Raw genomic sequence first — 18,772 nt, 5'->3', positions numbered from 1 at the left:
CCTGTACTTCCCTCAGCATGGCGGGGTGGGTATACTGTTCCCCAAAGCACCCCCTAGAGGACGCAGTTCGAAGTTCCCTCAAAAGGGAACTGTCAAGTCAAGTCACCTTAATTTATATAGTGCTTTAAACAAAATACATTGCATCAAAGCAACTGAACAACATTCATTAGGAAAACAGTGTGTCAATAATGCAAAATGATAGTTAAAGGCAGTTCATCATTGAATTCAGTGATGTCATCTCTGTTTAGTTAAATAGTGCCAGTGCATTTATTTGCAATCAACTCAACGATATCGCTGTAGATGAAGTGACCCCAAACAGGCAAGCCAGAGGTGACAGCGGCAAGGAACCGAAACTCCATCAGTGACAGAATGGAGAAAAAAACCTTGGGAGAAACCAGGCTCAGTTGGGGGCCAGTTCTCCTCTGACCAGATGAAACCATTAGTTTAATTCCAGGCTGCAGCAAAGTCAGAATGTGCAGAAGAATCATCTGTTTCTTGTGGTCTTGTCCTGGTGGTCCTCTGAGACAAGGTCTTTACAGGGGATCTGTATCTGGGGCTCTAGTTGTCCTGGTCTCCGCTGTCTTTCATGGCAGTAGAGGTCCTTTCTAGGTGCTCATCCACCATCTGGTCTGGATACGTACTGGATCCGGGTGACTGCAGTGACCCTCTTATCTGGATACAGACTGGATCTGGTGGCTACGGTGACCTCTGAATAAGAAAGAAACAGACAAATATTAGCATGGATGCCATTCTTCTAATGATGTAGCAAGTACATATGGTGTTATGGGAAGTGTTTCCGGTTCTGGTTTACCTAATTAATGCAGCCTAAAACTCCTTTAACGGATTTGGATATTAAAAACATATTAGTATGTTATGTGTAAGCCAGGTTAAAGAGATGATCTTTAATCTAGATTTAAACTGCAAGAGTGTGTCTGCCTCCCGAACAATGTTAGGTAGGTTATTCCAGAGTTTAGGTGCCAAATAGGAAAAGGATCTGCCGCCCGCAGTTGATTTTGATACTCTAGGTATTATCAAATTGCCTGAGTTTTGAGAAAACAGTGGACGTAGAGGAGTATAATGTAAATGGAGCTCATTCAAATACTGAGGTGCTAAACCATTCAAGGCTTTATAAGTAATAAGTAATAAGCAATATTTTAAAATCTATACGATGTTTGATAGGGAGCCAGTGCAGTGTTGACAGGACCGGGCTAATATGGTCATACTTCCTGGTTCTAGTAAGAACTCTTGCTGCTGCATTTTGGACTAGCTGTAGTTTGTTTACTAAGCGTGCAGAACAACCACCCAATAAAGCATTACAATAATCTAACCTTGAGGTCATAAATGCATGGATTAGCATTTCTGCATTTGACATTGAGAGCATAGGCCGTAATTTAGATATATTTTCGAGATGGAAAAATCCAGTTTTACAAATGCTATAAACATGGCTTTCTAAGGAAAGATTGCGATCAAATAGCACACCTAGGTTCCTAACTGATGACGAAGAATTGTCAGAGCAGCCATCAAGTCTTAGACAGTGTTCTAGGTTATTACAAGCAGAGTTTTTAGGTCCTATAATTAACACCTCTGTTTTTTCAGAATTTAGCAGTAAGAAATTACTCGTCATCCAGTTTTTTATATCGACTATGCATTCAATTAGTTTTTCAAATTGGTGTGTTTCACCAGGCCGCGAAGAAATATAGAGCTGAGTATCATCAGCATAACAGTGAAAGCTAACACCATGTTTCCTGATGATATCTCTCAAGGGTAACATATAAAGCGTGAAGAGTAGCAGCCCTAGTACTGAGCCTTGAGGTACTCCGTACTGCACTTGTGATCGATATGATACATCTTCATTCACTGCTACGAACTGATGGCGGTCATATAAGTACGATTTAAACCATGCTAATGCACTTCCATTAATGCCAACAAAGTGTTCAAGTCTATGCAAAAGAATGTCGTTGTCAATTGTGTCAAACGCAGCACTAAGATCCAATTAAACTAATAGAGAGATACACCCACGATCAGATGATAAGAGCAGGTCATTTATAACTCTAAGGAGAGCAGTCTCAGTACTATGATACAGTCTAAATCCTGACTGGAAATTCTCACATATACCATTTTTTTCTAAGAAGGAATAGAATTGTGAGGATACAACCTTTTCTAGTATCTTGGACAGAAAAGGGAGATTCGAGATTGGTCTATAATTAACTTGTTCTTTGGGGTGAAGTTGTGGTTTTTTGATGAGAGGCTTAATAAACAGCCAGTTTGAAGGTTGTGGGTACATATCCTAATGACAATGAGGAATTAATAATAGTCAGAAGAGGATCTATGACTTCTGGAAGCACCTCTTTTAGGAGCTTAGATGGTTTAGGGTCCATCATACATGTTGTTGGTTTAGATGATTTAACAAATTTATACAATTCTTCCTCTCCTATAGTAGAGAATGAGTGGAACTGTTCCTCAGGGGGTCTATAGTGCACTCTCTTATGCGATACTGTAGCTGACGGCTGAATGGTTGCAATTTTATCTCTAATAGTATCGATTTTAGAAGTAAAGTAGTTCATAAAGTCATTACTGCTGTGGGTTTGGGAAATGTCAACACTTGTTGAGGCTTTAATTTTTCGTTAATTTAGCCACTGTGTTGAATAAATACCTAGGGTTATTTTTATTTTCCATGGTGTCAAACTGTTTTCCTTAATCTTCCTTAAGCGTAAAGGAGCAACTGTATTTAAAGTGCTAGAAAAGAGAGTCCATAGTTTCTGTTACATCATCAAGTTGTTCTGAGGTTTTGGATATGCTAAGGAATTTAGATAAATCAGGAAGATAACTTAAAAAGCAGTATTTTGTGGTAGAAGTGATGGTTCTACCATACTTGTGGTACAGTTTACGCTACCGGAAGGAACACGGAGCCGGAGAATAAACGAAATAAGGCTTTATTATATCCAACACAGGCGTTATCCAAACATGGAACACAGAGGAAGACACATGTAAGTGGTAAGTAGATCCGACAAAACTGAACTAAAAGGACAAGGCTTAAATGCATGAGATAATAGGGGCAACACAGGTGGATGGAATGACTCAATTAACAGGGACATGGAACACATGGGGAATAAAATAGACACACCTGGGAACTAATCAAACCAAACATACGGGAGACAGAAAACTGGGTCACAGGGGCAAAAACACACTAAAAGAGTCCAGGGGTGTAACATTACTCCCCCCTCCCGGTAGGTGCGTCCTCGCACCGTAGAAACAGAGTGAGGCCCGGTTGGGAACTTGAGAGGAGGTTCCGGTGGAGGACAGACTCCCAGGAGGGGGCCAGCAGACAGGGACCACGGAGGAAGGAGCCAGGGAAGAGACGACGGAGGGAGGAGCCAGGGAGGAGACAGGAGCAGGAGGAGCCAGATGGTCCACCAGAGACCAGCCAGGACGGAGATCCATGGTTAGGTCGATGGCGGGAGGAGCCATGGTGAAGAAGGGGCCGACGACACCAGGGGGCCAACAGGCGGTGACTGCACCGGTGGGTGAGGAGCCCAAGATGGAGCAGCACAGCCGCAGAGCCAGGGTGACGTCGAGGATCAGGAGGGCCTAGGTGGAGCAGAAGGCTCAGGCGACCAAGGCGAGGCGGGGTCCTGGAAGACCGCTGTGGAGCCGGAGTGACTGAGGATGGAGGTGGAGCCAGAGGGAAGGAGGAGCCTGACAGAGCCTGAGGGATGAAGTGACGAGGTGAAACCAGAGGAATGGAGTCCTGAGGCCGTGGATGGTCGACGACTGACCAAGGTGGAGCCGGAGGGACGAGGGAGCCCGGTGGAGCAGGTGGGATGCCAGGCCACGGTGGAGATGAGGGAGCTAAGAGCCAAGGCGGAGCCGCTGGGTCGAAGGACCGAGGAGGAGACCAGGGCTCGGAGGCTTGAGGCGGAGACAGGGCTTTAACGCGCCAAGGCAGAGCTGGAGACTGGCAGTCCAGTGGCGAACCATCGCACCAAGATGGCGCGGACTGAGGGTTAGCTGCGGGACTGACTGGCACCAGCAGGGATGACGAGGAACTCGCTGGTATAGGAGGAGGAGAGAGAGGAAGGATGGGAGGAAAGAAAGGAGGATCAGGGCTGGATGGAACCAGCGGCAGTGGAGCAGAGGGACTGGCAGGTTTAGGAGGAGGTGGGAGAGGGATGCTGGGAGGGAATACAGGAGACACAGAAACTTCAGAGCTGGGCGGAACCAGCGGAGACAGAAAATTCAGAGCTGGGTGGAACAAGTGGAGACACAGGAAATTCAGAGCTGGGCGGAACCAGCGGAGACACAGAAGATTGAGAGGTGGGCGGAACCAGCGACGACACAGAAGATTCAGAGCTGGGCGGAACCAGCGGAGACACAGGAAACTCAGGGCTGGGCGGAACCAGCGGAGAAACAGAAAATTCCAGGCTGGGCGGAACCAGCGGAGAAACAGAAAACTCAGGGCTGGGCGGAACCAGCGGAGAAACAGAAAATTCATAGCTGGACGGAACCAGCGGAAATGGAGCAGAGGAAATGACTGGAGACTGAGAGGGTATACAGGGGAATCAGGGCTGGACGGAACCAGCGGAGAAACAGGAAAATTAGGGATTACCTCCATAGACCAGTCCATCAGATCCATAAGTTGCTCCATATTACCCGAGACTGGATACAGCTCACCCTCAGTCGCGGAAGTGTGGGCAGGGCTTTCCTCCATGCCCTCGATCTCCACTAAGACTCCCATGACGCACGGTGTTGCCGGCTCACCCACCTGGTCAGTCACGCTCTCGATGTCATGCTTACTGTCCGTGAATGGCTCGGGCTCTGCGGCTGTGGTGGGCTCTGGCTCCGTGCGGCCTGATGGTGGCTGGCTGGTCTCTGGGTCCAGAGTGGAACTGGCGAGATCCTCCATGGGGCAGACGGTGAGAGGTGACCCATTTCTCGCCAGAGTCCACTCCACGAATGCGGCGAATTCCTCCCGAGGACCATCTTCGGGCGAAAACGCTCTGCACTTGGAGTTTAGGCTGGTGTTATAGAAGGTGCAGAGCTCGTAGTCCGGGTAGCGGGTGGCATTCGCTAGCAGAAGAAACTGTCTGGTATGGTCCTCAAGAAAACGTCCTTCCTGCTCCAGCAGGAGGAGGAGGAATTCGGGGATATAGAGGGGATCCATCGGCACTCTACGGAAAGAAAAGACTGTGAAAAAACGGAAAACAAAACGGAGGGAAAAACACGCAGTTTTAAACTTTTTTAGGTCGGATCTTCTGTTACAGTTTACGCTGCCGGAAGGAACACGGAGCCGGAGAATAAACGAAATAAGGCTTTATTATATCCAACACAGGCGTTATCCAAACATGGAACACAGAGGAAGACACAGGTAAGTGGTAAGTAGACCTGACAAAACTGAACTGAAAGGACAAGGCTTAAATGCATGAGATAATAGGGGCAACACAGGTGGATGGAATGACTCAATTAACAGGGACATGCAACACATGGGGAATAAAAAAGACACACCTGGGAACTAATCAAACCAAACAAGGGAGACAGAAACTGGGTCACAGGGGCAAAAACACACTAAAAGAGTCCAGGGGTGTAACAACTTGTAACAAGAAGTAGAATTTACAATATTGGCTATATGAAGTTTGCACAAAACTAAATAATGATCTGAGATATCATCACTTGGCTGCATAATTTCAACACTATCAACATCAATTCCATGTGACAGTATTAAATCTAGAGTATGATTTTGACAATGAGTAGGTCCTGAAACATGTTGTCTAACCCCAATAGAGTTCAGAATGTTTATAAATGCTGATACCAATGCATCTTTTTCATTATCAACATGGATATTAAAAGCACCAACTATTAAAACTTTATCTGCAGCCAGAACTAACTCAGATGTAAAATCACCAAACTCTTTAATAAAGTCTGGTGCCCTAGTGGCCTGTATACAGTAGCCCATACAAACATAACAGGGGATTTATCATTAACATTTGTTTCTCTGGATAATGTTATATGAAGCACCATTACTTCAAACAAGTTATACTTGAAGCCTGCCCTCTGAGAAATCCTGAAAACGTTGTTATAAATTGAAGCAACAACCTCCCCCTTTGCCTTTTAGACGCGACTCATGTTTATAACAGTAATCTTGGCGGGTGGACTCATTTAAAATAATGTAATCATCAGGTTTTAGCCAGGTTTCTGTCAAACAGAGCACATCTAGATTATGATCAGTGATCATATTATTTACAAAAAGTGTTTTCGTAGAAAGGGATCTGATATTCAATAAGCCAAGCTTTATCATTTGTTTATCCATATTGCATCTGTTTTTTATTTGTTGAACCTCAATTAAATTGTTCATCTTAACTTGGTTTGGACGTTTTTTGTATTTTCTAGTTCGTTGAACAGACAAAGTCTCTATAGTGTGATATCTAGGTGAAAGAGTCTCTATGTGCTGAGAATTAGCTGACCTCTGTGACGTGAGGCAGCTAGCAGACGGTCGGTTTAGCCAGTCTGACTGCTTCCTGACCTGGGCCCCAGTTAGTCAAGTATAAACACTAAGACTATTTGCCATATTTCTAGAGAGAAGAGTGGCACCACCCCAGGAGGGATTAAGACCATCTCTTTTCAACAGGTCAGGTCTGCCCCAAAAGCTTGTCCAATTGTCTATGAAACCTATGTTATTCTGTGGGCACCACTTAGACATCCAGCCATTGAGTGATGACAATCTGCTATGCATCTCGTCACCACGGTAAGCAGGGAGGGGACCACATCATATTACAGTGTCTGACATCGTGCTTGCAAGTTCACACACCTCTTTAATGTTATTTTTAGTGATCTCCGACTGGCGAAGTCGAACATCATTAGCGCCAGCATGAATAACAATCTTACTGTATTTACGTTTAGCATTAGCCAGCACTTTTAAATTTGCCAAGATGTCAGGCGCTAACTGTCTCAGGTTACGTAAGTAAAGCCTTAACTAATGTAACTAAAAAGATCTTATTAAAAATTGTTGCCAACACTTTTCATGATCTATAACCATTTTTAAAAATCATTTTAATGATCAATAAACATTTGTGAAATAATTATATTACCAGTGAAATTCATATTAACATAAAATACATATTTTCCTTTTAAAGATTTTTTATAAATGTTTAAATGCTATATAAACACATCTACAATAATTATTTAAAATAATACTGATAGTACAGTGCATTTCTATGCATTATTTTTCATTCGTTGATACAGAGAGAATTAGTAATCTTATGTCTCTATCAGGTGGTCATCCTTGGCATTACAGTCCTCAACTTTTCACTAATTTTGTGCTAGTTTAAATTTTCTGTTGGCCCCTGAGCATGATAAAGTTATGAAACTGACTGTGTTTCCTAAGATTGATTACTTCTACATATGTAAAAAATTATGAAGAGTTAGAATAAAGAATTGAAAAGATACATAAATGATGTATTTTTTATGTTACTTTAATAAATCGCTGTGGCCACACTTTCAAGGTATCCCAAACCCATTTGGAATTTGACATCTTCAGTATATTGGCATCATGTTGACAAAGCTTTTGACTAAGCTTTTGCCAGTGTCTATCTATCATTAATACTGATGTGTGTTTTGAGTTTCATGAATTTCTGAGCATGTTATTTGCTTCAAAATCACCAGAAAAGAATGTTCAAGTTTGACAAATTGCCATGAAACAATATTATAGATATTAATATCATCTCAATAGTTTTGTATCAGCAGTGTTTTGACATAATTCTGATGAAGTTTGAAGCAAATCAAGTAAAAATAAGATGCTGAATTAAAATCATCGTTCTCCTATTTGTTCCGAACTAATTGAGGTCTTCCGGATCACTTGAAAATGAAAGGTAGGTTTGATTGATTAGAGTTGGAGCTGATCTTTGCAGGACAGTCGATTGCCAGGAACAGGATTGGGCACACCTGCTTAAACTGGATTTAAGGGAGACAGCAATAAAAGGGTTAATCCAAACCATCAAGAGACACACAAACAACACAATATATAAAACTTTGGTAACACTTTTCTATATCTGCTTACACAAATGTACAGTAGCAAATACATTCTTTATAAGCTTTCCATTGAAAAACAGCGATCTGTCGTCGATGCTAGAGGCTTAGATCTTTATAATGATATATAGTTTGTCAAGATTAAATTTGTCCCGTTTCATTTAATCCATTCGTAAATATTGACACGTGCGAACTTGGGGAGTTAAAGATGCCCATGTCTGGGTGCAGGTTAACAGGTTTTAATGATCAATAAACATTTGTGAAATAATTATATAAATCTAAATTACCAGTAAAATTCATATTAACTTTTTTAAATACATGTTATTTTTATTTTAAAGAGTTTTATAAATTATTTAAATGCTCTATACACATTTCTACAATAATTATTTAACCTGTTATCCTTCACCCCGATGCCTGCTTCCTCAACAAACCTCAACACACGTGTCAATGTTTACGAATAGATTAAATTAAAATTAAATGAATTAATGCATATTGGAGATATGAACCGTTTAAAACGATTCAGTTCAATTTGGTCAACTCGTTCAAAAAGATCTGGTTAGATCGAAGATTCGTTCGCGAACCGGATATCACAAACCTTTCTGGACATGGACAGTATACCGTGCATAGTTTCGATGGAACTGCTACCTGTTTACTCCACCTCCATTGAAAGCCCTGTCGAGAACCAGTCCATCTCCAGTTCCCAGTGCTACGCCCCCTTCAGTGATGTCTTCTGCCCTAAGTGGGCCTCCGAGCTGCCTCCACACCGGCCGTGGGACTGTGCAATAGATCTGCTGCCGGGTGAACCAGTGCCAAAGGGATGGATATATCCCCTATCCTTTCCCAAGGAGACCCATCTACCTCCCCTGCTGCATCCAGTTTCTTCTTCGTGGCCAAGAAAGATGGAGGTTTACGGCCATGCATAGATTATAGAGCCCTGAATAAGATAACTCAGAAATTCCGGTATCCTCTTCCCCTCGTCCCAGCGGCCCTAGAACATCTCCGTGGTGTCACTGTATTCACCAAGTTGGACCTCCGCAACGCGCATAACCTCATCCGGATACGTGAGGGGGACGATTGGAAGACCGCCTTCATCACACCTACTGTTCATTATGAGTACTGCGTCATGCCGTATGGGCTTGTAAACGCCCCCTCCGTATTCCAGGACTTCATACATGAGGTGCTCCAGGATTTCCTCCACCGGTTCGTCCTAGTCTATATTGATGACATCCTGATATACTCCCGGAGCCTGGCAGAACATCAGCGCCACGTTGCGGAGGTCCTGCAACGCCTGAGGGACTACCAACTCTATCTGAAAGCAGAGAAGTGTTCATTCCATCAACCCCCAGTGCAGTTCCTTGGGTATACCATCGACCACAGTGGCATCCGGATGGACGAGGGGAAGGTAAGCACAGTCAGGGACTGGCCCATTCCTACCACTAATAAGGAACTGCAGCGATTCCTTGGCTTCACCAACTTTTATAGACGATTCATTCAGAATTTTAGTACTATCACCAGCCCTCTAACCAACCTCCTTCACCAGAAGCCCACATCCCTGTCATGGACTCCTGCCACCACCGAAGCCTTCCAGGCCCTTAAGCGAGCCTTCACGACCGCCCCACTCCTCGTGCATCCAAACCCCGAACTGCCATTCATAGTGGAAGTGGACGCCTCAACCACCGGAGTGGGAGCGGTCCTCTCACAGCAGCAGGGGACGCCCAGCCACCTCCATCCATGTGCCTTCTTCTCCAGGAAACTCAACGGAGGTTAACTATGACATCGGGAATAGGGAGCTACTTGCCATCAAGCTTGCCCTGGAGGAGTGGAGACATTGGCTGGAGGGAGCCAAACATCCGTTTCAAGTTCTCACTGACCACAAGAACCTGGAATACCTTAGAGCAGCCAAGAGACTCAACCCCAGACAGGCCCACTGGGCGTTATTCTTCAACCACTTCCAATTCTCCATCTTCTACCGCCCAGGGGTAAAAAACGTAAAGGCCGATGCTCTATCCAGATGTTCCGCACCCGAAGAAAGGTCAGAAGACCCTGAACCCATCCTTCAGGACAAGGTCATAGTCGCCCCTATCACCTGGTCAGTTGAGACTCTACCTCCTGCCGAAGCTCCTAACAGCACCCCGCCGGGTTGCCCATCAGGACACCAGTACATCCCCAGGACACGGCACACTCCACTCATCCACTCGATCCATACATCACTTGGCACTGGTCACCCAGGGGTCAATGAAACCCTCTCGTTGCTACGGGAACGCTTCTGGTGGCCCAACATGGCCTCGGATGTCAGAAGGTACGTGAGTGGATGTACCAGCTGCGCCATGTCCAAGAGTCCTCGCCATCTGCCATCTGGCAAATCAATCAATCAATCAATCACCTTTATTTATATAGTGCTTTAAACAAAATACATTGCGTCAAAGTACTGAACAACATTCATTTGGAAAACAGTGTCTCAATAATGCAAAATGATAGTTAAAGGCAGTTCATCATTGAATTCAGTTATGTCATCTCTGTTCAGTTGAAATAGTGTCTGTTTTTATTTGCAATCAAGTCAATGATATCGCTGTAGATGAAGTGACCCCAACTAAGCAAGCCAGAGGCGACAGCGGCAAGGAACCGAAACTCCATCGGTGACAGAATGGAGAAAAAAACCTTGGGAGAAACCAGGCTCAGTTGGGGGGGCAGTTCTCCTCTGACCAGACGAAAACCAGTAGTTCAATTCCAGGCTGCAGCAAAGTCAGATTGTGCAGAAGAATCATCTGTTTCCTGTGGTCTTGTCCTGGTGCTCCTCTGAGACAAGGTCTTTACAGGGGATCTGTATCTGGGGCTCTAGTTGTCCTGGTCTCCGCTGTCTTTCAGTACAGTAGAGGTCCTTTCTAGGTGCTGATCCACCATCTGGTCTGGATACGTACTGGATCCGGGTGACTGCAGTGACCCTCTGATCTGGACACAGACTGGATCTCGTGGCCACGGTGACCTCGGAACAAGAGAGAAACAGACAAATATTAGCGTAGATGCCATTCTTCTAATGATGTAGAAAGTACATAGGGTGTTATGTGAAGTGTTTCCGGTTCCGGTTTACCTAATTAATGCAGCCTAAAAATCCTTTAACGGATTTGGATATTAAAAGCATATTAGTATGTTATGTGTATGCCAGGTTAAAGAGATGGGTCTTTAATCTAGATTTAAACTGCAAGAGTGTGTCTGCCTCCCGAACAATGTTAGGTAGGTTATTCCAGAGTTTAGGCGCCAAATAGGAAAAGGATCTGCCGCCCGCAGTTGATTTTGATATTCTAGGTATTATCAAATTGCCTGAGTTTTGAGAACGTAGCGGACGTAGAGGAGTATAATGTAAAAGGAGCTCATTCAAATACTGAGGTGCTAAACCATTCAGGGCCTTATAAGTAATAAGCAATATTTTAAAATCTATACGATGTATGTCATGATCTATGGTGTCGAACGCAGCACTAAGATCAAGTAAGACTAGAAATGAGATGCAGCCTTGATCTGACGCAAGGAGCAGGTAATTTGTAATTTTAACAAGTGCAGTTTCTGTGCTATGGTGGGGCCTGAAACCTGACTGGAATTCTTCATACAGATCATTTTTATGCAGGAAGGTGCTCAACTGAGCAGACATAACTTTTTCTATAATTTTTGACATAAATGGAAGATTTGAAATAGGCCTATAATTTGCCAGTACAATAGGATCTAGTTTTGGTTTCTTAATAAGAGGCTTGATAACCGCCACCTTGAATGGTTTTGGGACGTGACCTAAAGATAACGACGAGTTAATGATATTGAGAAGCGGTTCTTCGGCTACAGGTAACAACTCTTTCAGTAATTTAGTGGGTACAGGATCTAATAAACATGTTGTTGGTTTAGATAAAGTGATAAGTTTATTTAGCTCTTCCTGTTCTATGGTTGTAAAGCACTGCAGTTTATATTTGGGTGCGATGGATGAAACTGAAGTGTTAGACGCTGAATCTACATTCGCTATTGTATTTCTAATGTTATCTATTTTATCAGTGAAGAAATTCATAAAGTCATTACTATTTAACATTGGTGGAATATTTGAATCAGGTGGTGTCTGGTAATTTGTTAATTTAGCCACTTTGCTAAATAAAAACCTTGGATTGTTTTGGTTATTTTCTATGAGTTTGTGTATATGCTCTGCCCTAGCAGCTTTTAGAGCCTGTCTATAGCTGGACATACTGTTTTTCCATGCAATTCTAAAAACTTCCAAGTTAGTTTTTCTCCATTTTGCGTTCAAGACTACGAGTTTCTTTCTTGAGAGAGTGAGTATTACTGTTATACCATGGCACAGTACGTTTTTCTATAACCTTTTTCAATTTGATGGGGGCAACAGTTTCTAATGTATTAGAGAAAATAGTGCCCATGTTGTAAGTCATTTCCTCTAATTCATGTGTATTTTGGGGTACAAATAGCAGTTGAGATAGATCAGGCAGGTTATTTGCGAATCTTTCTTTGGTGGCTGGAACAATAGTTCTGCCCAGACGGTAACGCTGAGACATATAGTTAATATCAGTTATACGCAAGCATGCACGATACAAGGAAATTGTCTGTAAAATCATCTCTTTGAGATACAATATCTATAGCAGTAAGATCGATTCCATGAGATATAATTGAATCTAGTGTATGATTTAAATGATGAGTGGGCCCGGTGACATTTTGCTTGACTCCAAAAGAGTTTATTAGGTCCGTAAACGCAAGTCCTAATGTATCATTTGTATTATCAACGTGAATATTCAAATCTCCCATGATTAGCGCCTTATCAACTGTAACTAGAAGGTCTGAGAGGAAATCTGCAAATTCTTTTAGGAATTCTGTATATGGCCCTGGTGGTCTATACAAAGTAGCCAGAGCAAGAGATACATTAGATTTATTTTGCATGTCTGACAGTGTAACATTTAGCATAAGTATTTTAAAAGAGTTAAACCTGTATCCTGTTTTCTGGGTAACATTGAGAATATCACTATATATTGAAGAATCTCTATTAGATTTATAATATCTGTTCATAAAGCCTATATATAAAGTCTTAATATAGTATTCCACAATACGTTGTGCTATTATTATTATTATTATTATTATTATTATTAGCTGTAGACTTGATAAAAAAATTTAATATAAACTTATGCAATTGTGTGTGTATATATATATATATATATATATATATATATATATATATATATATACATTTGATTGTACAGTTTTCTTTTATTGCATCTTGAAATAAATATTTCTGAGTTCTGTGTTTGTTTATTTATTTTTTTAGGAAGATTACAGCCTTTAATCTCCTCAAAATAAATGTGCATATAAACCATGAACAATTTAATCATAGCTGTATTTATAAAGTGCTTACTAATGACTATTAATTTTGGGAGAATGTTATATAAAGCATGAACTGACTATTAACTAATGCTTAGCTAATGAGTGCAGCTATTATGAAGTGTTACCAATGCATTTACTAATGTTAACAAATGACACATCATTTTAAAGTGTTACCAAATTCTTAAATAATTTAAAAGTGTTTTGTTATGATTTTATTGACCTGTAAGCATTTGTGAAATAGCTTTGCTTGCATTACAGCTTAGTCTTCACCTGTGAGCTAAACAGTTTTGCTTTTACATCCATGAGATTATGTAAATTCAAATAGATGTCATGTCACTATGGAAGCATATGGGTAGCATTATTCAATTTGGGATGTAATATGCAAAATGACAATGCAATATGTAAAATGGCAATGCATTTCTGTATTTACATTTACATTTTCCAATACATTTGTGCAACGTTTGGTGCAAAATGAAAATGAAAATTAAATTACATAAGTTTAATTTGCCATTTCATACACCAGTTTTAATATGTAAAAGGAATATTAATTTTAACGCTTTATAAGATGCAAAATTAAAATGAAAACGTATTACAGAAATGATTAGATATGTCTAACATATTCAAGCAAAAACTGTGGCAAAATGATCATTTAAATGCTATTTTTCTTAAATGCATTAACACTCACAGTCAAGACACTTACGATTGCGTTTTCATGCAATGTCCCGCATTGAATGTAGCAAAATTCAATGAGTACATTGAAAATGCATTCCTAGCCGATCACATCTCCACCCCCTCCCGCCCTGTCAATCACTGCGTTAACAAGGCGGGGCTTACAGAAGGTCAAGAGACTCAAGTGAGAGAAAATGGACAAGATAGTTGACCCGTGTACGTTTTGATGATTTCGGTTTATGGCTTCAATATTTCATTCGCACTTGTGGGCAGAGCTGAAACGCTGCTTTCATCTGATTGTTCGAATCGCTCCGCTTTCAGCTATGTCTTTTTATTCTTTCAGGCAGAATAAGAGTCAGTGCAAGTGAAGCACTGTAATGTCTGAAACCACCGCTCACTGTTAATTAGCATAATATTTGAATCAGATGTAGCTGGGCACATAATTTGTGCTGCTGAGACCTGCAAGAGACCCCGTTAAATTATTGTATGAATATTGTCCCACTGATAAATAATAATAATAATAATAATAATAAGTTTATTTTATATAGCGCCTTTCTCAGACCCAAGGTCGCTTTACATAGAAATAGAATAACAAACATAATAACAGAATAAACAGATTAACATTACATAGGAAACATAAGAATTAGTGATTCAAACAGTAATACAACAAAACATACAGTAAATGGATTATAAATTGTATGAGGAGAAGTGATCATTAAACAGAAATGTCTTGAGATGCGTTTTGAAGAAAGGAAGAGATGAACAGTTACGAAGAGGTTGTGGGAGGGAGTTCCAGAGTTTTGGGGCCAGGGCACTGAAAGACCTACCACCCACGGTGGAAAGTCTAGTGCGGGGAATAACAAGAAGGTTTTGGTCGGAGGATCGGAGTGAACGGGAGGGGGTGTATGTAATCAGGAGGTCACAGATGTATGGAGGAGCGAGGTTATGGAGAGCTTTGAAGGTGAGTAGTAGTACTTTGTATTTAATCCGGGACGGGACTGGTAGCCAGTGGAGTTGATGGAGCAGATCGTTTTGTATGTGTAAGGAGCCTGGCTGCCGAGTTTTGAATGTATTGCAATCTTTGAAGGGATTTGGTGGGTAGACCAAGGAAAAGTGAGTTACAATAATCTAAGCGGGACATGATGAAGGAGTTAACCAAAGTCTCTGCATCACTAATAGAAAGGAAAGGTCGGAGGCGGGCAATGTTACGGAGGTGAAAGAAGGCAGTTTTAGTGAGTGATTTGATATGATGATCAAAACTGAGAGTGGAGTCGAATGTAATGCCAAGGTTTTTGACAACCGGGGTGGGGTGAACGGGTGAATCATCAATATTAAGAGTAAAAGTGTACGGTTTGGAGAGCATGCTTTTGGGGCCAATCAGCAGAATTTCAGTTTTATCCGTGTTGAGTTTGAGAAAATTGTTTTCCATCCATGTTTTTAAGTCAGAAAGGCAGTCAGTGAGCGAGTGTGTGTGTGTGTGTGTGTGGGGGGGGGGGGGTCAGAGAAGGTGTCCCCTGAGGGACACCAATAGTGACTGGGGACATAGAAGACTTATGTGAGCCAAGTGCGACAAACTGCTTTCTGTTGGTGAGGTAAGATTGAAACCAACTTAGGGCTGTGCCTGAAACACCAATGGTAGACAGACGGGAGATTAAGACATTGTGATTTATTGTATCAAAAGCAGCACTAAGATCGAGAAGGATGAGAATGTTGAGTGAGCCAGAGTCCACAGACAGAAGGAGGTCATTAACTATGCGTAATAGGGCAGTCTCTGTACTGTGACACGGGCGGAAGCCAGATTGAAAAGGCTCGTACAGGTTGTGATGGTGTAGAAAAGTGTGTAGTTGTAAGGCCACCACTTTTTCTAATACCTTAGCCAGAAAGGGGAGGTTGGAGATTGGACGGTAGTTAGACAGTGATGTAGGGTCAGAATTAGGTTTTTTGAGAATGGGTGTGATTACAGCAATTTTGAGTGCAGCAGGCAGATCACCAGAGTTGAGACAGGCGTTTACAATCAGTGTAATGGATTCAGTTAAAGATATGACACAGGCCTTGAGTAAAGAGGTGGGGACAGGATCGAGCTGACATGAGGAAGAGTTAGACTTAATAATGATGTCAGTGATAGTGGTAGAGTCAATAGCAGTAAACTGGGAGAGCTGTGGGCCCTTGGGAGGAGGAGTAGATTGAGAGCTAACGTGGGTGTTAAAAGTGTTGTAAATTTGGGTAATTTTGTCTTCAAAGAATTCTAAGAAGGCATGGCACTGTTCAGGGGTCTTAGGACAGGCAATGAGAGGGGGTTTGAGAAGTTTGTCTACAGTCCTAAATAAGGTTTTTGGCCTGGACATGGAGGAGGTGATGAGTGATGAGTAGTAGTTTGAGCGGGCAGCGTTAAGGGCATCTCTATATGTCTGGGTATGTTCAGTATACAGTGCAAATAGTTCTGTCTCCTTGGATAACAGTGAAGTGGAAATAAATATAGTTAAATTTATGAAATAAAATTAAATAGGATTTTTTGGGAAGGTAAGTCTGGCCAGTTATACAAGCAACACGAGTCAGATGAGTCTGAAGATCTGAGCTGAATTGGGTGAAAAATGTAAGTTCTAGTCTGTCAATTACTCTTCATAATAAATAATAATATTAAAGTTAACTGTATTTTTCGTTATAAGTTGCATCAGTCCAAAAATACGTCATGACGAGGAAAAAAAACATATATAAATTGCACTGGACTATAAGTCGCATTTATTTAGGACCAAGAGAAAACATTACCGTCTACAGCCGCGAGAGGGCGCTCTGGGGTAGGCTACAGGAGCACTGAGCAGCATGAGCACTGAGCAGCATAGAGCTAATTTTACAATTTTTATTTAGAAATTTAACTATATTCATTTTTACAATTATTTATTAATGTCACACACACACATACCTAGTGCCTTATGACTTAAAAGATGAGAGTGGTAAATGTTACAGACATGGAACTGTTCAGTCTATTATTTTTCAGTGGGACAATATTCATATACTACAACCTAGAAATAATTTGCAGGTCTCGACAGCACAAATTATGTGCCCAGCTACATCTGATTCAAATATTATGCTAATTAACAGTGAGTGTAGTTTCAGACATTTCAGTGCTTCACTCGCACCGACTCTTATTCTGCCTGAAAGAATAAAAAGACCGAGCTGAAGGCGGAGCGATTCGACCAATCAGATGAAAGCAGCATTTCAGCTCCGCCTACAAGTGTGAATGAAATATTTAAGCCATAAACCAAAATGATCAAAACGTACACGGACCATCTGTCTTGTCCATGTTCTCTCACTTGTATCCTCTTCTTGAGATTTGAGTCTCTTGACCTTCTGTAAGCCCCGCCTTGTTCACGCAGTGATTGACAGCGCGGGAGGGGGCGGAGATGTGATCGGCTCGGAATGCGTTTTCAATGTGCACATTGAATTTTGCTACATTCATTGTGGGACATTGAATGAAAATGCAATCGTAAGTATCTTGACTGTGAGTGTTAATGCATTTAAGAAAAATAGCATTTAAATGATCATTTTGCCACAGTTTTTGCTTGAACATGTTAGACATATCTAATCATTTCTGTAATACATTTTCATTTTAATTTTGCAACTTATAAAGCGTTAAAATTAATATTCATTTTATATATTAAAACTGGTGTAGGAAATGGCAAATGAAAATTATGTAATTTAATTTTCATTTTCATTTTGCACCAAACGTTGCACAAATGTATTGGAAAATGTAAATGTAAATACAGAAATGCATTGCCATTTTACATATTGCATTGTCATTTTGCATATTACATCCCAAATTGAATAATGCTACCCATATGCTTCCATATGTCACAGGGTGTCAGAGGTCAGTATCAAATGAGTTAGAAATTATTATTTGCAGCACAAATAAGTATTTTTAGATTTTTTTTTTTTAATTCCTGAAACTGTCAGAAAAGGATAAGGCCTAAGAGATATCTTAAGCTGTAATGAAAACAGCACAATTAGCAACAACAACAACAAAAATAACAATTTAAAATACAGTTTTTTTTCCTGGTGATTAAAGAGATGTTTAAGTCCTCTCTCTCTCTCTCTCTCTCTCTTTGTGTCTGCCACTCAGCTCATGCCCATCCCCCACTCACACACACACACACACACTCAGTCAGCAAACATACATTCCTCAAACAGAGGGACAGAGTGAGTTGAGATGTCTGACAGTTTTTTAATTTTCTTTTAATCATACAGTGTTGTAAAATCATGAAACTATGCATATTTCCTCAGAATGATTTGATCTCTGTATGAAACAATGCTTTTGTGTTTGGAAGCTGTTTTTTCAACATGTAGACAAAGTTTGGTGAGTATAGTGAACTTTTCCTCTGAGGAGTATCCATTCATAAATCACAGCTCAATTTTTTTCTAAAATCCATATTCAAATCAAAATAGCGGACTTCCTGTTGGTCGTAGTTGATAACTGTGAATTAGAAAGTTGTCAGTTTTGATAAGAACAATGTACGTACCGCGTTTGGTGTCTGTAGCTAAAACAAAATGTGGCGCTATAGAGTGCCTCCTTCACGCCCTTTTAAAAGCTTTTGCCATTGTCTAGCTGTCACTAATAATGATGTGTGTTCTGAGTTTTGTGAAATTCTATGTATGTTATATGCCTCAAAATCACCTGAGAAGTATTCCAGTTTGACATGTTGCTACGGCAACAATATTTTTAGATATCAATATC

General features: G+C 41.2%; 1 protein-coding gene across 1 annotated transcript in view; it reads left to right on the top strand.

The window, feature by feature from the left end:
* The window catches only part of LOC128012862 (serine/arginine repetitive matrix protein 5-like), a 301,673-nt gene extending 294,345 nt beyond the window's left edge, over nucleotides 1–7,328 (top strand). The window contains exon 2 of the mRNA XM_052595431.1: nucleotides 530–7,328. Coding sequence (XP_052451391.1) covers nucleotides 4,080–5,027 — 948 coding nt within the window. The 5' untranslated portion in view covers nucleotides 530–4,079 and the 3' untranslated portion in view covers nucleotides 5,028–7,328. The remainder of the gene's footprint in view (nucleotides 1–529) is intronic.
* Nucleotides 7,329–18,772: the final 11,444 nt, after the last annotated feature.

Source organism: Carassius gibelio, chromosome B24 (genome assembly GCF_023724105.1).
Source record: "Carassius gibelio isolate Cgi1373 ecotype wild population from Czech Republic chromosome B24, carGib1.2-hapl.c, whole genome shotgun sequence".
NCBI classification, from domain to species: domain Eukaryota; kingdom Metazoa; phylum Chordata; class Actinopteri; order Cypriniformes; family Cyprinidae; genus Carassius; species Carassius gibelio.
This window is presented reverse-complemented; position numbering and strand designations above follow the sequence as displayed.